This window comes from Mauremys reevesii, linkage group 21, assembly GCF_016161935.1.
Source record: "Mauremys reevesii isolate NIE-2019 linkage group 21, ASM1616193v1, whole genome shotgun sequence".
Lineage (NCBI taxonomy): Eukaryota > Metazoa > Chordata > Testudines > Geoemydidae > Mauremys > Mauremys reevesii.
Window position 1 is genome coordinate 20,000,439 of NC_052643.1, and position 27,368 is coordinate 20,027,806.

Here is a 27,368-nt window from a genome sequence, read left to right on the forward strand (position 1 = left end):
CTGGTGACACGGGCCAGGGCAACTGGGTGCTGAGGTGGTTGCAGCACAAGCCCTGGCCAGTAGCGTCGGGCTGATGTTCTAGCCCCTTGGGGGTTGGGGGAGGGACTTCCTGACAGCCGCTTTCCCCTGCTGCCCAAGTGAGTCCACCAGGCTCCACCCTGACTTGCGTTGCACTGTGGGAGCGCGGGGCGGCTGGCCCGGGGCCCAATAGGAGGAGGGGGCGGGGCCTACTCGCATTGGGATGGGTGAGAGTGGCTGGGCGGAGGCAGCGCATGGCCCCCAGGAGGGGGGGGGAGACCCTGCTAGCGGCTCGAGCCAAGGAAGTGAGGGGGAGGGCCCGAGCTTGGGGGCTATAGCTGCCAAACCGCCGGGCTGAGGGCAAGGGCTGTAACTCTCCCGACCTTGAGGGCTCAGTGACCTTCCCCTCCAGGCTGGGGCAGAGGTGAGAAGTTGGGGGGCTCTATAACCCCTCCTCCCATTCTGGGGTTGAAGTGAGGGTGGAGGCTCTATAACCCTCTTTTGGGGCAGGAGAGATGCTAAGACTTTTTTCCCCCCCCCCCCCCCCAGGATAGGGGACTGTATATTCCTCCAGATTTGGGGAGAGGAGAGAAGAGGTGTTTGGTGGGGGCTGGACTGTGTAGCCCCCAGGACTGAAAGAGGTTTTGGAGGATGGGGAACTCTGTAGTTCACTGGTCTGGGGAGGAGCAAGAGGAGTGGGTTTCAAAGGAAAGGAGTCTGTAACACCACCAACCTGACCCCCTGGGCTACAAGGGAAGAGGAGTGCGAGCAGCAGGAGGGATAGCTCAGTGGTTTGAGCATAGGCCTGCTAAACTCAGGGTTGCGAGTTCAGCCCTTGAGGGGACAGATCCACTTCGGGATCTGGGGCAAAAATCCATCTGGGGATTGGTCCTGCTTTGAGCAGGGGGTTGGACTAGATACCTCCTGGGGTCCCTTCCAAACCTGATATTCTCTGATTTAAAAGTCAGGATTATAAGAGCTGGTTCCAAAATCCTCTCCTCATTGACATTTCTTGTTTGTTTATTTTCCTCTGTTTTTCAATCAGGAAATGGTTCATTTTTCCAAGCCATGAATGACTATGGAGTATTCCAGACAGACAACATACAGCACTGAGGAGCTGGTAGCAGTTACATCTGAACGCACCCCAAAAAACACAGTAAGTTCAGCTGCAAATCAGCAGTGTCCTTCATCCATTCTGATTTGGGAAAGGCAAGAATAACAAGTGCAGAAAAAAGTAACGTTTCTTTTCCCCTTTGCCAAATGTAGTCAAGGTCTCCTTCAGAATCCCTTAGTTCTCTCAAACTACAAAAAGGTTTGTCGTTTCTTGAGCCTGCTTTGGTAAAATAGCTCCAAACCTGAGGAAGCAATGTAGTTCTGGATGGCTTCTCTTTGGTTCATATTTGTACTTCAGGAATAAATTTCCACCTACTTTGTTCCTGATATACATCATGTGCTGTGCTCCCTGGCTTTGCTTGGAAGAATGAAGGTTTCTTGAGATTATTTCAATACCATTGGAGAGAATGGTAGAGAGAGATGAAAGTGTCTTGAGTTTTCAGTGGTGTCACACCTCGATGTTGGTAGCGAGGGCCAGGTCCTGGTCACAGCAGTGTCTGTGTGGTCGGAAACCAGCATGTTCCTTGGGTAGGCTGGTGTCCACAATGGGCCCAATTTGGAATCGTGCTCCATTGTGTTACTGTGTTAGCAGTAGGAAGCCAGGAACAAACTTAAAGAATGAGGAATTGTGATGCTTTGAATAAAATAAGATTTTTAACCTATCACTCTAGTTTGAGCACAGATTTCTGAAGCTTTGTCTCAACCAATAATTTTGTACACTTATGTCACTGCTGTTGTGCTTTGAAGGAAATTACTTTTAAGAAATGCCTGTTTTCTAGGACACATTTGTGGCTATATTTTCCTTGCTTTCTGGGCAGATGGTGCATCTCTCTGAGCAAACGGCCTCCATTCTGAATTGTAAGAAGACATTTCTGGACTCCTCCCAGTTTATGGAGCTGCTGGCCCCTCAAGATGTCAGTGTGTTCTAAACACACACTACCCAGTCCCACCTCCCACTCTGGAATATGGAAACTCAAGAAGGTGACTTGGTAACACTCTGTCTTGCTTTGCACAGGAAAATGGTTTGTCTTTGCAGCCTGAGCACAGAACTGCCTATATGCCTTGTTGTACCCCTCCCTGTCTGAAGCATATTCGTTTAAGCTGCCTGTGCAGATTGGCTGCATTTTTCATGTATAAAGTGTTTTAACAACAGTTTTTCCTTCATACTCTGACCAGTTGCACTTCGATTCCATATGAATTGCTTCCAGTTGCACTGCATATAGGATGCCCTTTCTCTTGGTGCCTCTCTGTGGGCTCAGATTACTGTACACATAGTTTCCTGGTTGCTTAATTCTTAGTTGGAAAAGTTCAACAGAAAGTATTTAACTTACTTAAATACTTGCTTTTTCACCCCAAATACACTTGTTCAGGGAGCAAATTGAGTGCTGCTGCCAAGAAGGACACAAATAGAAATAAAAGCCAAATTCAGAGGTGATTTTTGGGTGAGTCTAAATTGGTGTAACTCGCATGTTCCAGACCTCTCAGCCTATATGTTACAGATACTAAGGCTATGTAACTTATGCTCCACTGACACATCACCGACACATCACCAGAAATATGGCTAATGGACTCTAGGTCTAAGTCTGAAGTTATTCTTAGTTGGTGTATTTTACGTGCCAAGGAGTCAGAGAGCAAGCAGGAAAAGCAATAAACAGAGCTGGTAAGAATGCTTAAGTAAAATGTTTAAATTACGTTGTCTTATACCTTCTAGCTCCTGGGTTTGTAAACTATTCCCTGTTATGCTCACTCATGGTAAAGGATTTACATCATTCTTCACAGCACCTCTGAATTTAGCTTTAAGTCTGCAGTTTCTCCAGGAGTGCTTGGGTTGGGGAAGAGGAGAAAATACTTACTGCGTGGACATGTTACAATATCCTTAACTGATAAGAAGTGGGCTGGGTGGCTGGACTCTCACTCAGAAAGTAAACTGGAGGATACTCAGTTTAGAATAGTTCTGTGGGCGTGGGAGATTTACTAAATGAACAGTTGTTGCCTTTTGTATTTTTTACTTTCCTGTTGGTTTCTCTATATGAATATGCCCAAGTGAAATCCTTTTTCTAAAGGATCAGGCAAGTATATAATTAAAGTTATACATGGGGGTAGCAGCAGAGTTTATCCTTATTATTGGCCATTAAGGCCATGCTGAACTCCAGTGTGAAATGGTTTTTCTTACATTTAAGCTGAAAGCAGGGGCGGCTCTAGGAATTTCGCCGCCCCAAGCAGGGCGGCATGCCGCGGGGGGCGCTCTGGCGGTCGCCAGTACCGCGGTTCCGGTGGACCTCCTTCAGACGTGCCTGCGGAGGGTCCGCTGGTCCCGCGGCTCCGGTGGAGCATCCGCAGGCATGCCTGCGGGAGGTCCACCGGAGCCGCCTGCCGCCCTCCCGGCGGCAAGCCTCCCCAAGCGCGCACTTGGCGTGCTGGGGTCTAGAGCCAGCCCTGGCTGAAAGTGATCTCCAGTGGGGCATCTAGTCTATTCCTCTGCGCTGGGGCAGGATTGACTTTATTCCAATACCTTTCTCACTGTGTTGGTTGATCTTTTCTGGGGATGGATGAAAATCTGGCGTTTGTGTTAATTCTTTTTAATCTTATTAGCATCCATCAGTACCATTGATCAGGAAAGGAAGAATGGTCTTGGGGGGGAAACGAGGTATCCCTATTTTACAGATTGAAAACTTTAGCACAAAAGGACTGATTTAACCAAGGTCATGCTGGAAATCTGTGTCAGAGCTGGGAATTGAAACCAGATCTCCTGAGTCCCCAGCCAGTGCCTTAACCCTGAGGTCATCTTTCTCTCACTGTGGATTCAATACTATTATAATCTTTTGTGTGTGTGTGTGTGTGTGTGTGTGTGTGTGTGTATAAAAATTAGTTGCCTTCTTCATTCGTGTGTGTGTATATAATGATGATCTCATGTATAGCTGCACTCCAGTCTGTGCTGTCTTGTGAAGTACATTGGTTGCATCAGGAGCTGTGCACCTGTGATCTAGTGTAGCATCTTTCCCAGATTTCTCTGAATCATTGAGAAATTTAACTACATTCCAGAAAATTGAGGTTCCAAGATCAGCTTCCATTCTCTGGAATGGCAAAAAGGGCACTTTGAATATAGAGCATAACATTTATGTTTTTAAATCCAGAAATCACTTGTAAAATCCTCAAATCTTTGTTTGTAGTACCTGTTTCTTCAGAATTTTCTAAAGCACCTATGCTCCCCTTGTCTATACTAGGCCCATTTGACTCCAAAAGATTCATGGAATAGTGATGCTTTCTAGCAAGTGCACACTGGGCATAGCTTTGAAACTATCTTTTGTTGTTGTGTTGTTACATTCCCAGTGTATCAAACTGGGTCCTCTAGGCTCCACTTCTTTCAGCTTAACCCAAAGAGAGAAATTGCTGGAAGGTATTCTCATGGCATTAACTTAGCACTAAAATTATTTTACTAAATTCTGTGTGTGAAACACCCTAGTAAACACACACTTGATATTAGAAATCCAATACAATCCCTTCAGCCAGAGTTTGAGCTTGGGCAAGCTACTGCCTTATAAATTTGTTCTGTGCAGCATTTTTCAGCATTCCTGTAGTCAGCAGTCATGTAAAATATCTGACTGTTGGCACCAATGCATTAATCCTTTTAACTTTTCCTCAAGGGAGGTAAAGACCAAGAACAATAAATGCTTTATTATACCTTCTGGATCACCCCATACTTGGTCCACGTGTGCAGCTCTGGCCATGTGGCAGCAGAATCATGCTGCCTAACTGTGGCTGAGAAAATTCACTCTGGATATGAAGGCAAGTCAGGAGAGTTCCAGTTAAAAACAAACCAATAGTAAAACGCAATAGATGTATTTGAAAGCCTGTTTTCTTTGTTCAAAAATTGAACCTGTGCAGACACCAGATAGTGTATGTCTTCCTTTCAAGGACTGCGTTATTGTTACCACTCAAGAAAGGGATCTTGGAGTCATCATGGATAGTTCTCTGAAAACATCACCTCAGTATGAAGCAGCAGTCAAAAAAGCTAACAGAATGTGAGAAACCATTAGGAAAGGGATAGATATTAAGAGAAAATATAATGCCACTATATAAATCCATGGTACACCCACACCTGGAGTACTACATGCATTTATGGTCACCCCCAGCTCAAAGATATATTAGAATTAGAAAAAGTACAGAGAAGGGCAACAAGAATGATAAGAAGGTATGTAACAGCTTTCATATGAGGAGAGAGAAAAAAGACGGGGAGTGGTCAGCTTGGAAAAAAGATGGCTGCTGGGAGATATGATACAGGTCTATAAAATCATGAATAATATGGAGAAAGTGAAGAAGGGAGTGTTATTTATCCCTTCACACGATACAGGAACCAGGGGTCACCCAATGAACGTAATAGGCAGCAGATTTAAAACAAACAAAAGCAAGTCTTTCGTCACACAATGCACAGTCAACCTGTGTCCTGTCCGTGATTTTTACTAAAAATACCCCTAACTAAAGCTTAGGTGGTGGGGAGGGGGGTGCTCCCATGGAACCTGCTGCTCTGTGGGGGAGGCTTGAGTACACTGTTGCTCCTGGGGTTGGGGCATTCCGGGACCCCGCTGCAGCTGGGGCAGGGCATCCCAGAGCTCCACTACTGCTGGGGAGGGCGGCCTGGGGCCCTGCCACCGCTGCTGCTGCTGGGGAGGGCGGCCTGGGGCCCTGCCACCGCTGCTGCTGCTGGGGAGGGCGGCCTGGGGCCCTGCCACCGCTGCTGCTGCTGGGGAGGGCGGCCCGGGGTCCTGACGCTGCTGCTGCTGGGGAGGGCGGCCCGGGGTCCTGACGCTGCTGCTGGGGGGCGGGCCGGAGCCTCACTGCCACTGCTGCTCCGGGCGGGAGGCAGCGGCCTGGGGCCCCACCACCACTGCTGCTGGGGAGGGGGCAGCCTGGGGCACTGCTGCTGCTCCTAGATCATTGCTCCAGGGCACCACCCGGGCCCAGCTGCCTGAGCGGCAGCCAGTATGTCTGGTCCTGGAGCCACCCCAGCTGCTCGGGAAGCCCTAGGGTCAGCTGCACATGCCGCTGCAGAAGTCACATGAGGTCCTGGAAAGTCGTGGAATCTGTGACTTCCATGACCTCTGTGAAAGACTCACAGCCTTAGAAATGAGATATGTGGATCTCGCTAACAGGACGGGCTAGTACGAATGTGATTGCTCAGCCTCTGGCCTTTGTAGTGAGTGGTATTATGTTTGGATTTCAGAGCAGTCCCTTTGTTGGGTTACCTTCCTCAGGATTGGATTGGAACATCCATCTTGATATATTTGCACCCAGAAGATCACCCCCTTATGGTTGCCATTCATCAGAAGAGTAAGTCCTTAATACTTGTAGGGAATTTCTACAATGTCCTTTCAGACTTGTGTTGGTCTCTAGCCTGGCCAACAATGTGGTGAATTCAAGCATCTGATTTAAATTTAAAATGTTTGTTCTTAATCTGCTTTGATAGATCCCAAGCCTTGACATAGCAGTTTTATGATGTAAAAACAATCCTCTTTGATTTCCATGCAGTCCTGAAGTTTGCAGGCCAGCCTCCATTTGAGCAGTTGCCTATCAGATTTGGGGCAGCTTTGTGAACCCCTGGAGCAGGAAAGTCGTGTTCATCATTGGCCGGCACAAAGTCCAAACGTAAGTCAGTTGTGGAACTGAACCCCTCAGAGACTTTCTCTTTCCCACTAAACTCTCTGCATATCAAAACCACTTTCTTTACTATATCAGAGTACCACCACTAGTAATGCACTGGAGAGCAGCTAGCTGGCGTGTGTGCTTCAGCCCATTTCGCAAAAGCCTGGGTTAGCAAAGGAGCATAGCAGTAATGAAATATTGGACAAATGGAAGCCCAAGCAAATTTTATTTGTTTAATTGTTTTAGCATCCAGCTACCATGGTGATGATTATGTATAAAACCTAGACTAATTTGATCTTCTAAGTGAAAACTGAGCAGGTGTGTGAAAAGTATAGCCCACAGTAAATAATTGTTCTTTGGCATTTAATCCTCATTTGTTTGAGTGAAAGTTAAATGATCCTGAATATTGTATTTAGAAATGGAGAAATGCATAGCCTGTGACTCCCAGCCAAAAACTGCCTGCAGAGCTGTTGCTTTTTGTTGGGAAGCAGGGTTGCTTTAATTCACTTAGAAACTAAATGTTTTCAATTACAGTTTAGTCTTTTAATGTTTTTAAATTGGGTAAATGTTGCTCTTCAGTCTGCAGGGTTCCTCTTTAGTTCCCAGCAGGGTTGGATATCTGACTTTCTGCCTTCTACAGCTTATGGTTGGTTTCCCATAATAAATGGCTTTCAGGATACGTACTGACTTGCCTGAGTTACCTTTCATTTCAAAATCTCTATTGGGTGTTAATTTTTCTCTCATGAGTGAGAAAAGAGCAGAGGAGTAGATGCTATGCAACCTTTATTCGTGCTAGTGTGCTGGCTGCCATTCCAGACCTGGGTCCCTGCACACAGCCCTACTGGGGCACCTAAATCTTCCTTTTCTTGTCATGGGCCCTAATTGAATAGAAACAGTCACTTGCACCAAGTTGTATGTTGGTTTAATGAAGCAAATGCCTGCAACAGGTAAGAGCGCACACACACACACACACACACACCATTTTCCAAGTTTGACCCAACTCATGTTAGGCAAAAGCTCATTGTCTTTACTCCCCTCCCTCAGATAAAACTCAGTGCACTGACTGCCAGCAATAGAGTCCCTGAAACTCCTTCCTAAATACTTTATTCTGGTGACTACAGGTAGATGCTTTCAGCCAATCAGAGTACTCTCTACCCCTGATTATTCTTGCTGACTAACCTGGCGAGGACATCAACCTGAGGTGACCAAATAAGGGGTCCCTGCATGCTCATTCATGCCTCCAGACAAAAACACTTCAGGCTGTCAGACATGTTAATTATCTTTCTATCTGTCTGTCTAGATCAGGGGTTTTATAGCATCCATCATGGTATCCATGCACTTACTACACAGACTAAAATTATTGCCAGACTAAAATTATTGCCAGACTAAAATTATTGAATGTTCTTAAAGGTTAGCTATAAAAACTGAATTTTGATTTAACCCTTTGGAGACTGAGGCAGAGGCACAGATACATTCCCCAATAACCTATATGCTTAGCATTTTGGAAAGACCTGCTGGTAGATGCCTAGCAGTACAAGCCTCAGATGCCGTGATATATAGAGAAGTATTTCAGCAACTGTTGTTTTCAAAGCCAAATAATCTGTCTTTCAGTCTTAAAAATTAATTTTAAATTAAAAAAAATATATTAGTAAGTCAAGAATCATCCTACCTAGTCCATTAAAATGTCAGTGGCGTGGAGAGTTGGTTTTTAAATTTGGAAAATGAATATAGTAGCTGTCACGGCAGAAAGAGGAAGAGAGATGTTATCCTCTGGAATGGCATAGTTTTCAGACCTAAATGTGTTTTGTACAAATATTTAAAATGGTGATGCCCCTGTAAAACAATAGGGCTATGGGAAGGAACTGTCACTTTCTTTCTGGGTAGTAATAATCCCTTGCCTGAATTGTTTCTGATATTTTCCCTCCTAGTGTACTCGTTTGAGGACGATAATAGCAGCTCATAAAGCAGCAAAGTTAATACCATTCTCTAAAAATCTGCTCTGTAATCTTGTTTATATAGATCTTTCTTTAACTAAATTAGGTTTGACTTGACATTAAACTTCCATTGATATTTCACAGAAGCCCTCTGAATGAAGATGTTTTTGCTGCAAGAAGCAAAGAGATGAGCAGTGTCAATGAAGAGATTTGCAAGGACAAACGTACAAGCTTCTCTTGGAGGTAAAGAGGATGAAGGAAAATCTGAAAGTTTCACAAAATAATGAAGATTCTTCACTTACGTCTCTGGAGTCACTTGAAATTTTGTGTTGCTAACTGCATTATCTCTTTTTACTGTTAGCTCTAAGACAATGAATTCTGCCTTTCTTACAGCCAGTTCATAGCAGTGATTCTAGTGGTTATGGAAGTCTTGGTAGCAATGGGTCTTACGAACATTGCATCAGCATAGCGTCCTCTAGTGACTCCAGTGGGAATTGTGCTGAGGAAATACAGCAGAACTAGTAAGTCTATCAATATGACATTGCCCAGGTAACTATGAAAAGTCTCACTGCAGACATACTCCACGCATTGTGAAATTATATTGAAGTGGGAAGATACAACAAGGCAAATCAAGTGCTTGAGTTTAATATACTTGGATTGGGCCAACATACACAATTTTTAAATTGCCAGAGTAAGCATTTACCTGACTGGAATTGTCAGATACATCAAACAAAGTTATCACGTGAAGTAAATTACAGACATACAATGATATACAGTGACTTCTTTCAGAGAACTGGCAGACTTGACAAAATAATGGGGAACCCATGTTAAAAAGAAATGGCATCCAGGGTTAAAACAAATGTGCAGGATACCCCGAGCAGAATGCATGTGAACAGACAATCTTCTGTGAATACAAATTTTAAATATAGTTTCCTCCTAAACAATATCCTGGGTAAGTCATTAACTTGTTCTACCCTTTCATCTCTGAAGGTTTATATCAATTCAAGAAAATCATTCAAAAGCTGAGGTTGTAGACTTTGCCATAGTGAATCTGAGTGATAAAAGTCAAGACACACCAAGGTCAGGCTGATAAGTCCATCCCTCTATGCTAGGTTGGATTGAGGTATCTTAGCACATTATTGTGCTTGTGTTTGCCTGTGTTTACTCATGTTTCCTCAGTCTGACTCCTGTAATTTTCTCTCACCCCCAGATTACATTGCAGCAGGTCTATGCCAATGTGAACCGATTAAAGAATCGGTCAACAGCTGCATACTAAGTCACAGAGCAAACTGCATAACAGAAAGGATCCAGTCGTAAATACTGTACTGCAGGGAGGTGAGTTAATAGAATCCTGATCCCTAGATGAAGTGTGAGTTCCTCATGATCTGTAGTCCTGCCTTTTAGACTTGAGTGGCATACTGGCTCCAACAGCTTCGTGTTAGAAATTCTTACATTGCGTAAAATAGATCTAAGTGTTTGCTGTTCTAACCCATGTTACTGGAGAAGCAGTCTGTGGTTATCAAACGCTTGTATTGCAGCAGTGCACAGAGTCCCTGATCAGGACCCTTTTGTGCATAGGCACTGTGCAAATACATAAGAAAACATGGTCCCTACCCCAAAGAGCTTACAATCTAAGATTAAAATCCTCCACTAACATGTTTAGGAATTTGAAGTCCTGTTTCATTACTAAAGTTAAATTAAACTTCTAGGTGTGTTGACAGCAAGATTCTACTATGAATTGTGAGATCCAGCGTTAAGCCCACTGTGAACAGTGACTTGTGCACAGCCTCAATGAGGAGAGCGCATATCCTGTGATCATTGTGCTACCTTTTAAGCTAATAGAATGGTTTTAACATCAATACTATGAGTAGCCATAGTTTCTCTTGGTTTAGAGCTTGTTGTGATTTGTAAATAGGGATGGCAAGCAGTAAATAGTAACTAAAGCTACTTTTACAATTGGCAGCATTTGAAAAACTAATTTATAAACCTAGTATTGTGATGGAAAGGCTCGGTATCTGGGGTTTCAACCCCATCACCAAGGATACTTCTGTTAGCCTATTGGTGTTAGGGTGGAAACTGAGCAAAATTATCTTAACCATAATGATTGAAATGGGCTGTTTGTGCACTGTCTCCTTTGTGTTCACTATATCAGAGGGGTAGCCATGTTAGTCTAGATCTGTAAAAAGCAACAAAGAGTCCTGTGGCACCTTCTAGACTAAGATGTATCGGAGCATAAGCTTTTGTGGGTGAATATCCACTTCGTCAGATGCATGTGTTCACTGAGATCTTCTGGGGTGGATGTTTCATCTTAAGCTTGTAATTTTTTTCTTGTACAATACATTCATTTAGAAAAATGTGTTCTCATTTGAGCTCACAGAATTAGTTAATTTATGGGAGTGATACTATCACAGGCCACGTACCCTCATAAAGACTTACTTAGGGAGCAGCTAAAAGATGCTTTTGGAAGACGAAGGTTTTTTTTCTTTTGTAGGCAAGCAGAACACTGCTTCATGTATTCTCCAGGCACTGAGAAGTAACATCACTGAAGGCCCAGATAGTTCATCCTGTGATGATTCAAGGAAGATACATGTTCTATCCTACCAGCAGATCAGCTGTGTGGACAATATCATCAGGTGGTAAACTTGCTCTTGGATTATTTTGGGGAAGTTCTACAGCCTGTGTTATGCAGGAGGTCAGACTAGATGGTCACAATGGTTTGTTCAGGCGTTTCAATCTATGAACATTATAGCATTCTGTTAGCACAGGAGAATCAAAAAGTGAAAGTGTCAAGAAATGTACAAGTCTTGTTTCATGGCCAAAGTACAGTGAATGTAAAAAGTAAACAGCATGAACAGTTAGTCACAATTATTTTTAAGTATTTAAACTTTTTTTTTATATCAGTATCTGACACTACTAAAGAACATAAAGGCCGTATCGGGTCAGACCAAAGGTCCATCTAGCCCAGTATCTGTCTACCGACAGTGGCCAATGCCAGGTGCCCCAGAGGGAGTGAATCTAACAGGCAATGATCAAGTGATCTCTCTCCTGCCATCCATCTCCATCCTCTGATGAACAGAGGCTAGGGACACCATTCCTACCCATTCTGGCTAATAGCCATTTATGGACTTAGCCACCATGAATTTATCCAGTCCCCTTTTAAACATTGTTATAGTCCTAGCCTTCACAACCTCCTCAGGTAAGGAGTTCCACAAGTTGACTGTGCGCTGCGTGAAGAAGAACTTCCTTTTATTTGTTTTAAACCTGCTGCCTATTAATTTCATTTGGTGACCCCTAGTTCTTGTATTATGGGAATAAGTAAATAACTTTTCCTTATCCACTTTCTCCACATCACTCATGATTTTATATACCTCTATCATATCCCCCCTTAGTCTTCTCTTTTCCAAGCTGAAGAGTCCTAGCCTCTTTAATCTTTCCTCGTACGGGACCCTCTCCAAACCCCTAATCATTTTAGTTGCCCTTTTCTGAACCTTTTCTGAACCATGAACTTTCAGATTTAAATATCTGAAATTTGTGAAATTTAGGATTTTTAAAAATCCTATGACCATGAAATTGACCAAAATGGACCGTGAATTTGGTAAGTTGCTGGCAATATATTAGGGTGTTCTATAAAATATGTGCTTATGCTAGGAGTCTCTCTGCTAGGAGCTATTTGCTGGCAGTACACAGTCAATAGAAATTTCTTAGACAAAATAATGTGGCCCTCCCTGGGTTGCCTTGAGAGGCTTTACACAGATCCAAACTCCTTGGAACTTAAACCAAAGAGGAATTAACCATCCCTCCTCTTCCCCCCCCCCCGCCCCCCCCCAACTCCTGGTGAGTCCAGACCCAACTCCTTGGATCTTAAAACAAAGAAAAATCAATCAGGTTCTTTAAAAGAGAATTTTTACCTTTTCTTTTTCTTTAATTAAAAGCTATCTCTGTAAAATCAGGATGAAAAATGCTTACAGGGTATTTAAATTATATAGCCAGAGAAATCCTCCCTAGCCTCAGGTTCAAAGTTACAGCAAACAGAGGTAAAAATCCTTCCAGCAAAAGAAACATTTACAGGTTGAGAAAACAAATAGAAGACTAACACGCCTTCCTGACCAGGTACTTACAAAATTGAAACATGAGACTGATTCAGAAAGATTTGGAGAGCCTGTATGGACGTCTGGTCCCTCTCATGTCCCGAGAGCGAACAACCCCCAAACAAAGAACACAAACAAAAACTTCCCTCCAACAAGATTTGAAAGTATCTTGTCCCTTCATTGGTCCTCTGGTCAGGCGTCAGCCAGGTTTACTGAGCTTCTTAACCCTTTACAGGTAAAAGAGACATTAACCCTTAACTATCTGTTTATGACAACATGTTATGATAATATATGTTTGTGTTTGCTGGTAAATTGCTGCTACTCCTTCATTATCAGTCTGACAATACTATATGCCTGCTTTCAATAGCAGCCTTTCTCCAGTAGGTCCATGCTCCAGCTCACAGCTGAAACTCTTTCCTATTGCTTTGGCAGGAAAGTGATGGAATACAACCATGAAGCTTTTAATTCCTATCCTAATAATCTGTGCAGTGGGGAAATCCCCAAGGGCAGGACTAGTCTACAGAACTGAATAGGGAAGGATATAATTCCCTACCGCAGGGGCCAGGGCCCTGAGAGTGAAGCACTGGATGTTTGTGCCAATATCACTAGCTTTAAAATCCTGTTGCTTCTCTTATCCTGCATCCTTTGAAGGACACAATATTTGACTTCTGAAGTGGCAGGAAATGAGAGATTTCATGAATGAACTCTGCCTTGCCAAACTGTCAGATGAGGACTAATTTTTACTCTGTCCAGAAGATTTAAGATGGCTGCATTGTACATCCAACTGCTCAACATCTGTAAGTACATTTTTCATTGCTGTAGCTGGTTCCATCTGTCATAAGTGTCATGAAAAGTGAACAAGATTTATTTGACCTGTAGGCTGCGTTTTAAGCAACCTAGTCAGAGATTTATGATGTACATCAATGAGATCAATGTAACATGTATCCCTGCTAGCTGTAGCTTTAACTCAAGATTTACTGGAGCTCTATGTGTGCCTTTTATACGACGCATCTACTAAAGAGAAGGCAGGGCTCCCTGAAATCTTTCCACTGGACTCTCAGGCAGCACCCACAGTGCCCACACCCAAAGGCAACTCAGACTTGGTGCTCTGAAGACACAGACAGACAAAAGCACTGCCAAGAAATAGCTTTCCGCTGAGAACAAATTCTGGGTACTAACACGCAAATAAATTGTACAAGAAACCTCACTGGCTATAATGGAACAAGACATGGCTGTGGGACACTACCATAGCTTGGGTCCTAAGTGTTCTGAACAGTGGCCGCCTCTTCCTAATTCAATGGAAGGTGTCGAGACATGCCTTAATGCACAAAACCTGCCCATTGAATCACCAGCATCAAGGGGCTGAACGTCAAAGCGAACTTTCATCCTAGTGGGCTCAGTTTGGATACTACAGGAGAAACCATAGCAGAGCTCCAGTGGGGTTTTTCCTGTGGGATAATTCCTGCCTTAAGGAAGGGTCTGAGTTCTGCAATGCTCGTCCTGTTTGCTAATAAGATTACATAGCACTTGTCATCCTCAAGGTTCACTTCAGGGCACTTCACAAACTCTGCCCATGAGGGCTGCTGAAATGCAGCCCTGTGCAGGGCCGCTGGGGGGACAACTGGGACAATTTGCCCCGGGCCCCACAGGGCCCCCCCCCCGAGAATATAGTATTGCAACTTTTTTTATGGAAGGGGCCCCCGAAATTGCTTTGCCCCAGGCCCCCTGAATCCTCTGGGCAGCCCTGGCCCTGTGCAGTGCATCAATAGGATTATGTATTGTTTGTATTGCAGACATATCGAAATGTTAGCCACTCTCCAGACTAGAGCCAGACTCTTCCCAAAGAGCTTAGTGAGATGAAGGGGAAGGGATACAATACATAAATATAGTGATTTGGAGGGTGGCAGGGACATGTTTTCTTAGCCCCAGGAGTTACTTTAATGTGGTTTTTGAACAGTGCTCCCAAGGGAGTGAATTAAATGAGACAAGGGTAGAGGACAGATGGACAAAATAACATCGTGAAAGTCATTTCAGGCAGTTGGTAGCCTGGACTCAGGCATGGCAATTATTATGAAAGGAAAAGCCCAAAGATCTGTTGAGATGTGTGTCTTCAGCCTGAGGAGTGGATGTGAAATGAGCTCAGGTGGGAGATGGGAGCAGTGGCTGTTCACATTTTATATGCAGGGCAATGGAGAACCAGGAGCTTCTAGCGTTCCCTGTGAACACCCAAGACATTCCCCCTCGGCCACAGCATCTAGAACCTCCAGAGGCGATTGTGGAGGAAGCGGAGTGTGGCACTGAGGAAGAGGTGACTCTGAGAACCAACATCTCCTCCTCCTACCTAGATGAGGTTGTCATGCCTCCGCCACTAGCAATGGCCTATAACTTACAGCTTTTTCAGGACCTAGCAAAGCAAGTTGCAGATACTGTTGGAAGATGTCAAGGACACCCATCACAAGCTCCTTGACTTATTACATTCCTCCTCATCCTCTAAGATAGCCCTACCTATTAATGACGCTCTCTTGGAGCCTGCAAAAACCACATGGCAGACCCCAGAATCAGTGGCATCTACCTTGCATCTGATGAAGTGGGTTATATCCCACGAAAGCTTATGCCCAAATACATTTGTTAGTCTCTAAGGTGCCACAAGAACGCTCATTGTTTTTACTGACACCTACTTGCAAGCAAACCAATAATAATAATAATAAAAAAGTCCCAGCTACGGAGAGAGAATTCCTCTTCTCCCACCCTCCCCCAAACTCCAGTGTCATGGGCGCTGTGAACACGTGGGGCCATCAGTGCCAAATGAGGTTCACTCCCTATGACAGGGATTGGAAACATTTCGACCTGTTTGGTAGGAAAGCCTATTCCTTGGCTACGCTACAGTTTCGAATAACTAAATATCAAGACTTAACGTTGAAATATGACTGTCAACTATTCGAAACTTAGCAACTTCATTGCTCAGCTTCCTGAGTCACAGAGTGAACAGTTCAAAGCTGTCAGCCAGAAGGGACAGCTATTAGCCAAGACAGTGCTACAGTCTGTCCTCGATGGAGCCAACACAGTGGCCCGGTCCATCTCCACAGCGATGGTTATTGATATGCATCATGGTTACACCTTTCAGGCTTCCCTAAAGAGGTGCAGTTGCCTGTCGATGACCTTCCCTTTGAAGGCACCAAGCTCTTTGTAGCAAAGACGGATGCCTCTCTTCATATCCTAAAAGCCTCTCAGGCTGCTTGCCACTCATTGGGATCTATACACCTGGACAAAAGAGAAAATTTGTTCTGCAGCCCCAACACAAGCCACTCACCTCCTAACACCCGACGGAGCACTAATGCAAACCTCAGAAGAAGAAATCTAAATTTCCTAGGCAAAAACCATCTGGCCCATCTCCAAACACCAATTTTGACATGTTGGTCGAAGTATCGAGAAACCACTCTCCCCAACCACTGTAGCTGACCGCTGCTTCCTATGCATTTGGCTACTGCCTTGCAAAGTTCCACAGCACCTGGGCACGCATAACATTGGAACAAGAGGTCCTGGAAGTTGTTCAGAATGCATATTCCATCCATTTTACCTCCCTATCTCCTCCATTAGGGATACTGCTTGGGAGTCACCCACAATGGTGCACCCATGAGGCTGCTACTTGAAGAAGTAGTAGTTGTTAATCATCTTGTGCAGTAACAATTGTTCTTTGAAATGTTTCCCTCTATGGGTGTTCCACAACCCTCTAGGTCTGAGTTCTTGTCAATGACTCTGCAGTAGAGAAGAAACTGGGTGGGGGCGGGGTTAGCCCATGTGCTCTGGCTAGCCTTGTGGCAGGGCACGAGGAGAGAGAGCGCCTGTGCAGGCATAACAGACACTGCTACCAAAGTTCGCTGATCAGCAGCGCAGAGACGCAAGCACACCTACAGTGGAGCACCCATAGAAAGAGACATCACAAAGAACCATTGTTACTGCACGAGGTGAGTAACTTCTTCTCACCTTAGGGTTTGAACAGTACTGTTCTCTGTATAACACCTGGTACAGGTGACAAGCATTATAAGAAGACAAGTATCAGAGGGGGAGCCGTGTTCTCTGATCTGTAAAGAAAAAAAGAATGTGGTGGCACACGTGAGGGCTAACAGGCGTTCTGCAGCATGAGCACTTCTTCTTCACATCTTCTCTTCTTCTTCTGTAAACACCCACGAAAGCTCATGCTGCACAGAACGTGTTACATCATCTATTAGTCTATAAGGTTTTGTTGCTTTGTGAGAAAGAAAACGCATGGGAGCAGTTCTCTAGAAGATCATCCGCTAACAGGCTTCCCTGCTGTGACAATTGGAGAACCACCCATGTAATTCAGTGAATCCTGCCACTGACAAGGCTGGTTGTGTCCCCAGACAAAGCCTCTCCAGCCCTCCTGTAATCAGCAGCATGGGGGAGAGGTGGGGGTGGGGGGCTGCTGTCCAGTGGTGTTGGTGGGCTCTCATGCAAGTCAGCTATTGTGTTATACAAAATCCTGCAGAGCCAGACCTGAAATGAGGCTGCATAAATGTCAGACACCATCCTAATACCTCTTGCCAGTGAATGCCCCTTACATCCCCAGTGTGCTGGGCAGGGGTTAGAGTGTGTGCTGGGTGAGTGAAAGCAGAGAGGCCTGGAAGGCAAAGAAATTGCCTGCTGTAAGAAATTGCTCTGTTTTCTAATATGCATTAGGTCAGGTTCCCATGTCCCCCACCTTTTCATCAGTTCGCCTCAGCTCACTCCCATCCTCACCACTTCTGGTAGTCTGCTCCCCCTCAGATTCCTTTTGGGGGTGATCTGTATAATTAGTGTCTCTCTTTGCTATTACTGATCTGTTACTATATTAACACATTTGGAGATACAATTTATATGAAAGACTATGCAAACTAGTGTGGCATAGTGCTGGTTCATCCATCCCTCTGCTTAGAGAGACAATCCTATAGAATTCCTAATTTCCCAGACTGGTCCCTCACCAGCCATCTGTTTTCCCCTTCTTGCCCCATCACTTAGTACCCAAGAGAAATGGAATCTCTGAAGGAAAATAACTCATTGCTCACGGGTTATTTGCAAAACATAGAGGATTTATTAATCTCCAAACAGCGTGGAATGTAGAGTTAAGAGTCAGCTTCACATTTCTTTATTCTCCTCATGTTAAAACAAGCAAATCTATGTACATGTTTCCAAGACAGTTATTAACATCTTTATAAATTAAGCAGCCAGGATCAGGAAAGAGTTTGTCCTCCACCCCACCGCCCCAGGCTACACACAGTATTTCCAGAAGCACTCAGAGAGGTTCCCACGTTTTTTATTCTGTTTCCTGTCTTTGGCCAGCAGGCGGCTCAGCAAAGCAAGTCGAGGGTGACTTCCATAGAAAGCCTAAAATCAAGCAACAGCATGCAGGTTAGTGAGTGGGAAATCGGATTAATCCTCTGAAAAATGCTTACAATGAGATGCAGTCCCTCTGCCATCTCACTCCGGGCCCTGTGGCCCCATATTCTGACTACCCCGGGAAGACAGACAGCCCAATATCCAACTGTGATCCAAAATGCTAATCAAACTCCCTGCCTTAATCTTTAAAGGATCGATATATGGTAAATAGTAATGATTTTGTATTATCAATTAGCCTAGTATCATTGTGCTAATGTTGCACATGTTGCAGTGGGAAAAGTGACATACTCATTGACTCTCACCCATATCCATACACACTCTTTAGCCAGGCCTGTAGAGGCTGGAACTGGCCTTTTATTTGGAAGGCAGTTTTTCAGGAGAGGGCTGGAATTTTAAAGTTATGCTGAAATGCTTCAATTTCTGCCAAATCTGTGTTACTATGGCCTTGGAAATATTTTTAAAATTATGCAAATTAGCAGTTTTCTGTCATCTTTCAATATCCTTTTTCTGCTACAGAAAGATGGGTCATACTTTGATCTAAACTATTTTTAAGTTAAATGGGTCTTTAAAGGGTGTCCTATTAACCACTTCTCCTTAATCTAAAATGTAGGTTTCCAGTTTCTTATTTTGACAATAGCTAGTCATTCACTTACCTCTTTCACATTTTCCCCTGGATTGTAGCTGCTAGGGCTGAGACCTGGAAAAACAAGTATGAAATGCTTCTTAATTTAGAAATGGAGAGACTACGCATGTCACTTCTGATTGCCAAAATAGAACCCACAGAGGTAAAACAGACGTTAAGAAGATCAAATACCAACTGTTCCTTCTGATGTAGGGTCAGTCCTTGTCATAGCACATTATTCCTGATGGGTGTATGATAGTGGGGCTGCAGCACTTACTTAATCTTACCTGTAAGGAACCTCTCTCCCGCATAAATCATTGTCATTTATGGCTGTAGATTCTGCATTTTCTGAAAATGCTGCTGCATTTCAACAGATTGTGATATTTGCATGGCTCAGTTACCCACTCCCAGACCAAGTCCCTGTCTTGCCTAGAGGAGTTCCTTGCCTTTTAGTCATCAACAGCCACTCAACATCAGTATGAAGTTCAACAGACTTTTTTTCAGACTCACACTGACTTAGAGGGCTGCAACTTCCTTTCACTGTTAATGAGTTCTTAATGGGATTGTACCTGATGGTTCTTTGATTCTCCCTCCGACTTAAAATGTTCCTGCTGGTGGGGTTTGGGTTCTCTGCAGACAGTGAACTTCAGCTGCTTTGACAATGTGCACCCTCCAGGCAGATTCATATTGCAAGATGTTTCTTATTTCTTGCTGCTCAAAGCAGGTGAATTTTCAGAAGGGACCCTTGGTATTCTGTACCTTGGAAAAGTTCTATGTGTAAAGTGCATGGGAGAGCTTTACCTTCTTTGCTGGGAGTGTCCTCAGTTTGTGCCCGCAGGAGTCTTGGCAGAGTCTGAAGCAGAGACGCTCTCCCCAAGCTGTCCAATCGCTCCACATTTAATCTTGTATCTTCATCTGCTGTTGGTAAAAGAAGATATTTAAAGAAGACGTCAGAGTCTGTATGGGATGACACCTGCCTCAGGGCCCTGTTTCCTTTTGGGTAACATCCATTCAGTCAGCTGGCTCCTGACCAGGCCTGTGGGCCCCATGTTTTGAAGATGTCAGAAGGCACCAGTAGTTAATCACTGACCTTTATTTAATGAATGAGAAAAAGGTGGCAATTGCCTCTTTGGGCACCTGAGTCACCCTCCTGATGTTACATCTCTACAGTCTCTAGTCTCACTGCTCTAACAGATCTGCCCAATTCGGCCCAAGAAGTCACCCATTGGTTTGGAGCCCTGGGTACCTACAGCCCCAAGCACAGAAACTACTGCTGTTTGGGATGTCTGCAATGCTAAAAAACACAGTGTGAAAGTGGCCATCTGCCAAATGATTACATGGAGCAGCATGTGGCTACTGCTCAGATGAACTGGACAGGCTACAAAAACAAGATCCGACTGTCTGAAAGGAAAGGAAGGTGAGATTTAACAAGATAATGATTTCTAGAACTTTGTGACACCATTTCAGGAGAACCTACATGAATACAAGCTGGGGTCTTTTAGCACCCTGAAATAGCTGGCTGATTTAGAGACAATATAATGGATCATAGGTATTACTTATCTGCTTTTGATTTCCCCACAAACCCTTTCTTTTATTTAAATTAAATTTAAAACATTGTAATGAAAACAAAATATTGGGGGGGGGGGGGTTAAATCCTTGGCCATAAGTGAATACTGTAGTTTGCCTAGTAACTGTGCATAGGAACAGTTGCAGAAGTCACTGGGAAGTTTCAGAAATGTCTTTGCATGACAAAAGGTTACCTCCATATGCAATATGCTGAGACATTTCACACAGTTATTCTAATATACTTTGCCTCTCCCTAGCAATGCTGATATACACCTTTGGTTTGAAATAAAAATATAGACTCCTGGTTTTTGTCTCTTGTTCTCTAGAGGGTGCTTTTTAATTAGTAGAGAAGGTTTAATAAGCGTAATGCATGCCTCCAAACAAATGCAGTTGATATTACTGGTTACTGCCAGCTCGTCCATCTCATCATACAGTGGATGATGTCTGGATTGAATGACAGCTGGCTGTAAACTGACTGCAATTACACAGTAGGTTTGTAAAGACACTTGTTTAAATTTTGGACTTACTAATATTTAGAAAAACACTTTCGTGTCTATCAGACTTTGTAAACTAATTAGCAGCAGTGTCTGCAACAAAAGACCATGAATTACTTAAGTAGAGGGCAGTTGGGCACAGTCCCTTCTTCGGGCACAGCTTTCTGACCTGCAGCATTCCCTGATCTTCCAGTCCTGAGCCCTGGCTCAGAGTTCAGTTCGTACACTTCAATCCTGACTATATGGTATCCTCTCTATTCCATTTTTGGACCCCCTATCCTGTTTTACCTATGCCCCTCAGTCCTGACCTACTGTACCTTTACTTTTCTAAACCTTGGATTCCCCAAGCAGAAACTTCTTCTCTTTGTAAACTGAATGAAGTCTCCTTAGTGTGAGCAACTCTCTACCAGGATACTAAATGTGAAACGGCTAAACTCATTTTCACTGCTGACTTAAGCCAAAATTGGACTGTTCTCAACTCCAAGATGGGAGTGGTTACTGCATTAATTTCTGCAGTACCACTCCCACTTCTTCTAGATATTTTTTAATTTTAAAAATAATGAATAAGTCGTCTTAAAGTACAGCCAGAGGAACTGGCCATGCAGCCAGGCTACTCTAAATGGAGAATCAAATGTCAGCTCGCTCACATTTCATGGTGCAGGGTTCAGAGAGCTTGCATTCAGGATCTGAAGGCAATAGCAAGGGATATTTAGGGCACCCAACCTCTCCATTTTCTGAGGACTTACACTGACCTGCTGATTCCAATTGTGCCTCTAGCATCATGAAGAAACACCTGCTTTTTGCCACAGCTGAAGAACAGAGATGAGAAAAGGTCCTTTCTGAAAGAATTTTTCGGTTACTCATCCGACATTACTGTCCAGTGCCCTACTAAGCTCCGGACCACTAAAAGCAAAAAAAAGTCTTACCTGAGAGCTGATAGGACACCTCTCTGGAGTCGATAATGGGGAGAGACAAGAGAGGACATGAGAGGCTGATAATAAAGAGACAGCAGAATACCAGCCTATGCATTGTTGCTGCGTGAATATAATTCGTCTTTGTTGACCCCGTCGTGCAGAACCGCTATCTGACTGGTGCTTCTCCTCCCAATTTCAACCATTATATAGCCACTCATGACCTCATCAATATCATCATCCAAAAAAAAAATCCAATGACTTTATTGCCCATTGATTCTAAATGGAAACCACTTTGCATTGATGTCATTTTTCAAGGTAACAGTTCATAGCCAATAAATTTACTGTCTCATTGCATGGTGTACAAAGTGGATATTATATCAAACCAGGCACAGTAAGTTTATAAATCTGGCATAAAAAATAACTTCCAGTTATAAATCACGAGTTAATGAAAGGGTCAGACATTGGTTGAAATGACCAGGGCAGTGAGATGGCTGATTTATGAGCCTTAGCAAGCTTGACGCAGAGCATCTGATATGAAATGTTTTGTTTTTTTGCCTTTTGTGAGTTGGATGGATGAGTTGTCATGTTGTGTTGGGGGTTCTCGTGCCAGGAGAGTGAGAAGAGAGGAGATTAAAACTTCCATCCAGTTGTTTAATTTACAAAGAAAAGCTGAGCTGAGTTCAAGATGCTGGTGTTTTTCCCATAGATTTCATGTCTGTTTATTTTTTCCCATTTGCAAAGGCCTTTTCCAATATTGCCCTAGAGAATTGCCTTGGCAGCAGGATCATAACTTTGATCTTCCTTTACGGTTAAGTGGAGACTCGCTCAATACATATAAACTAGTTTGGGAAGTGTTAAATGTAGCTCTTTTACTAGCCTGTGAGCAGCACTGACCTCCTTTCTAGCTTACCTACCACCTGTTTCCCTCCTTTATCTAATACAAGATCAAGTAAATTTCTTTAATGTGCTACTCTCTAGCTGGCTATCTTTTTTTCTTTTTAAAGCTAACATTGGGGGTACCATGCAAAACAAGCAGCCTCATGACATTATTCTTGGTGTTCCTGCATCCATTCATCTACCTTGTCTCACGTCACCTCTCCTTGCAGTCACACCTGCCTTTTCCTTCTAGATTATGAACTCCTCTGGGAAGGGGCCAGGTGTTCTTTCAAGCATCACACACCCCGTATACAGATATTAATGTCATAAACTGACATATATTTATGCTGTGAACCTTTGGTTCGGGTGATGTTGAGAACATGAGCTTGCATTCAGGTCTACAAAAATGGCCATCCCAGTTCAGGCACAGTGTCCCTGAACATAGTTTTCCTGCCTTCCAACGCTCTGGAAAAACAAAGTGAGCTCTGATCAGTTGATACTAGGACTTTTCAGTTTCCTTTTGTCTTTAATGAGGTTGATCTTTCATACTGTAGCTTCTGGAGTTATCTGAAAATTATCTGTAACTGGAATTCACCAGATGACAAAATAAAAAACAGATCAATCGCATCTGCATCAGCTTGAGATACAGGTCATCTGTCCAAGATGCAAGGACGTATTGAGCAGCACAGAGCTCACATTAAGGAAGTATAAGCGTTCATTTACCTGTGCAGCACTGTACTAGCCAACAGTGACCTCAAGAAAAAGTGGCATCATGGATTGGAAAGCCATCCACACCATTCTCTAAAATCAACAATGTACAGAAATCAAAACTATAAATTCCAAAACAAAACTGTGAATGTTCAACTCAGATGTTATTGATCTCAGTGCTAAGTTATGGCAGCAAGAACTGGAGATCTATGTTAGATAGCAAACTAGACGCCTTAGAAAATAAGTGCTTAAGAAAAATTCTGTACACTGGTTGGACAGACTTCATCACCAGCAAAGAGATCTGATAAATCACTAACCAGCAGTTCATCTCCCCTACAATAGAAGAAAGCAATGGACAGATTTGGCGCATACACACCAGGTGCCAACATACAGACTCCCACATGAAGCTGCCAAGTGAAAACCAACTGGTGTGAGGAAACATGAGCACCCAAGAGAAACCTTAAGAAGAACCCTTTGCAGGGAGGACAGAAGAATTGATTTCAACACCATAGAGCAGATGGAAGTGGCAACTAATGGCAGAGATGGATGGAAGAGAGTTTCCATCCTGTGCACCAACACTGGCACAAGAAGGGTGGGGACATTCCATGTAAGGCATGTCTTACATACATTGAGCTATATCTGTAGTAGCGTGTGAGTAGGTGCATATAGGAGCCATATATCAATTTGTAAAACATCTGTTGTAGATGCCTCAACTGTGTGACCCATTTCCTACTTCCTGGACTTGTCTTTGTTTGTTTGGGTGGGTGAGTGAGATAGAAAAGAGTTCGACAAAACTAAATTAACAAATTCATATACCCTTCTCCCCCTCCACAGGGAATGCAAGTAGCTGAAGGAACTCTTCCCTCCCTCTGTGACTCATGCACCTTTTCATTCCAAGATTGCAAACAGCAATTAGGTCTGATATTTGCTGCATGATCTCATTGTTTAAGATGGTGCTGACTGCTCAGTACAAACACTTCTCCTTCAGTGAGCTATCAATGACAATGGCATCATCAACATTCACTCATCATATTCTCTAAGGAAAGCTAATGAAGGAAGCACTCTACATAAGCAATTTTTGTCCTTTGTCTTCCCACCAGGAAGAGTGCAGCCTCTTACAGCAATCATGAAGTGCGTCATGTAGAAATCGGGCATCTTGCCCATATCTTATTGCTTTCTACTCAGGTCTTGCATTTGTCACCTATAAACTCTTCTTTGCTGGGGTGCCAAAGGCATTCAAGAGCAGGGTGCACGTCATCATGCAAACGAAGGAAACAACTCCTCTAATGAGGGTAAAAAAACCCAAGCACGTGGCTGGCAAAAGTGGATGTGAAATGTCAGTTTGAAAATTTGGGGGATTCTTTGTAGGAGAGTTTTTTTAAGCTTTTCCAAAACCATTATTCAAAACAAAAATATTCTTTGAATCTTCACTATGTTGGTAGATTTTGCTTCCAGTGGCAATACTTGCCTATGAGATGACAAGGCACTTTGGTGGTGGTGGTGGTGATTATTTGATTACAGTTTGATTATTGAACTTCTTGTGGAATAACAAGGAAGAGTAACCACATTACTGTACTGTCAATATTTAATAATAATCTTTACTAACCAGGAGGAACCATTGTAAACGAGTTAATTTATACTGTTGACCAGTTTTGATTCAAACTATAAATTACTAAGGAGATGTGGAATCTCTGTGTCCGGAGGTTTTAAAGAGCAGGTTAGACAAACACCTGTCAGGGATGGTCTAGGTCAGTGGTCCCCCACGCGGTGCCCGCGGGTGCCATGGCGCCTGCCGGGGCATTTATGTGTGTCCGCCTAGTGCCCAGCAGGGGAGAGAAGCCACGGCCCAGCACCTGCCGGGGACAGAACTCCAGGGCTGCAGGCGCCGGTGTTCTCTGTCCCTGGCAGGCGTGGGGCTTCAGCTTCTCTCCGGCTTCTCCGGGGCTGCAGGCTGCGGGCACCGGTGTTCTCGGTCCCCAGCAGGTGTGGGGCTGCGGCTTAAGCTGGAGAAAAACCGCAGCCCTGTGCCTGCCGGGGACAGAGAACTCCAGGGCTGCGGGCGCCAGTGTTCTCTGTCCCCGGCAGACGCGGGGCCCATCTAGTGCCCAGCATGGGAGAGAAGCCGGGGACCCGCACCTGCCGGGGACAGAGAACTCCAGGGCTGCAGGCGCTGGCATTCTCTGTCTCTGGCAGGCGCAGGGCCACGGCTTCTCTCCGGCTTCTCCAGGGCTGCAGGCGCCCGTGTTCTTGGTCCCCGGCAGGTGCGGGGCCGTGGCTTAAGCCGGAGAGAAGCCGCGGCCCGGCGCCTGACGGGGACCGAGACCGGCGCCTGCAGCCCCGGAGAAGCAGGAGAGAAGCTGTAGTCATGGACAGAGAACGCGCCAGCACCTGAAGCCCCGGAGTTCTCTGTCCCCAGCAGGCACGGGGCCGCGGCTTCTCTCCCCTGCTGGGCACTAGGTGGGCCCAGCGCCTGCCAGGGACCGAGAACACCGGTGCCCGCAGCCTGCAGCCCCGGAGTTCTCTGTCAACGGCAGGTGCGGGGCCGCGGCTTCTCTCCAGGGCTGCAGGCTGCAGGTGCCGGTGTTCTCTGTCCCCGGCAGGCGCTGGGCTACAGCTTCGAAGCCAGAGAGAAGCCGCAGCCCCGCCCCTGCTGGGGACAGAGAACTCCGGGGCTGCAGGCTTCATTCTATGTTAAAGTAAGAATAATAAACCTTGAACTGCTGGTCCAAATATATTTTACTTTTTTAAAATAAATAAGATGAAAACTGTTTATGATATTTATTTTGTAAAAACTCCTTAATTTTTCTTACAGGTAGATAAAAAAAGAGCAAATTCACATGGTAAGATGAAAGGGTAATTGCCGAATAATTTAATTAATACCTTTTTACATGTAAAATTACCCTTTTATCTTATGGATTCATATATTATTTAATATTAAATATGTTTTTCATATTTAATGTACAAATACAAAATAAGTCTTGAAAAATTGTTGGTGCCCGCCATACTCTTCTGAAAACATGAATGTGCTACTGGCCCCAAAAAGGTTGGGGACCACTGGTCTAGGTAATACTTAGTCCTGCCTCAGTGCAGGGGACTGGACTAGATGACTTCTCAAGGTCCCTTCCAATCCTAAATTTCTAGGATTATTAAATCCTTTTATAAGTCGCTGATCTGGGATGGTCACTTGTTCGGGTGACCAGATGTCCCAATTTTATAGGGACAGTCACGATTTTTGGGTCTTTTTCTTATATAGGCTCCTATTGCCCCCGACCCCCGTCCCGATTTTTCACACTTGCTGTCTGGTCACTCTTTCACTTGTTCAAGTCATGCACACTAAGTTGTATTTCCAGTCAATTATATTTCCATCCATATACTGTATCCATATAATGTTGTAAACCTGAGCATACAAAAGGAAGTAGTTAAGGAACTGAGATACTGAAACTTACAAGATCAGACAAAAACCTAACCATAACATGGACACTTCCTGTTAACTTTCCTTTTTCTTAGCTGCTTGTTAGCCCATTGCATAGGCAGTAACGGTAATATGGCATGTGTGGCGTGTCCTGTGTATAACCAAACAGTATTTCTACTCTTTGAATCTGAGAGAAAAGTTGTAAATGAAAGTACGCTTTTCTCTTAGCTGGGTTGCTGAAAGGCATGCATGTATGCGTGCATATGAGTGCATGTTTATGTGAGTGAAGATGGCAAGGAATTAAATGCTTCTGCAGATTTTTTTGGGGGGGGGCAGATAAAACAGTCCCCGGGACCTGGGCTAGTACCAGATCCCAGCTGCCAAAACACTGCTCCTTTGTAGGGCAGTTTCTACCCGTTCTGAGAATATCCTCTTTGAAGCAAGCCCTGCTGGGCTGGCACACAGTATTCTGGGTTTATTCTCTCCAAGTGAAGCCTTACAAACTGGCCCTTATTTTCCTTGTCCACTCAACACTAGAGAATTAACAACTAAAACCTTCACATGTTCAACATGAAGTACAGCAAATCTG

At 44.1% G+C, this 27,368-nt stretch overlaps 2 protein-coding genes across 2 annotated transcripts in view; one reads left to right on the forward strand and one right to left on the reverse strand.

The window, feature by feature from the left end:
- The first annotated feature begins 241 nt into the window (after window positions 1–241).
- Window positions 242–27,368, forward strand: part of PER3 (period circadian regulator 3) — a 64,392-nt gene continuing 37,265 nt past the window's right edge. The window contains 15 exon segments of the mRNA XM_039509574.1: window positions 242–245; window positions 1,064–1,115; window positions 1,117–1,174; window positions 1,911–2,109; window positions 3,149–3,204; window positions 4,776–4,917; window positions 6,331–6,459; window positions 6,658–6,702; window positions 6,705–6,774; window positions 8,850–8,948; window positions 9,099–9,226; window positions 9,916–10,040; window positions 11,197–11,338; window positions 13,226–13,590; window positions 18,134–18,199. Coding sequence (XP_039365508.1) covers window positions 242–245; window positions 1,064–1,115; window positions 1,117–1,174; window positions 1,911–2,109; window positions 3,149–3,204; window positions 4,776–4,917; window positions 6,331–6,459; window positions 6,658–6,702; window positions 6,705–6,774; window positions 8,850–8,948; window positions 9,099–9,174 — 930 coding nt within the window. The 3' untranslated portion in view covers window positions 9,175–9,226; window positions 9,916–10,040; window positions 11,197–11,338; window positions 13,226–13,590; window positions 18,134–18,199.
- On the reverse strand, window positions 17,996–22,001 carry UTS2 (urotensin 2). Its single transcript, XM_039508751.1, is given in 5 exon segments — window positions 17,996–18,175; window positions 18,841–18,884; window positions 19,611–19,727; window positions 21,796–21,907; window positions 21,909–22,001. Coding segments are annotated over 5 exon segments (483 nt in total). The 3' UTR covers window positions 17,996–18,058.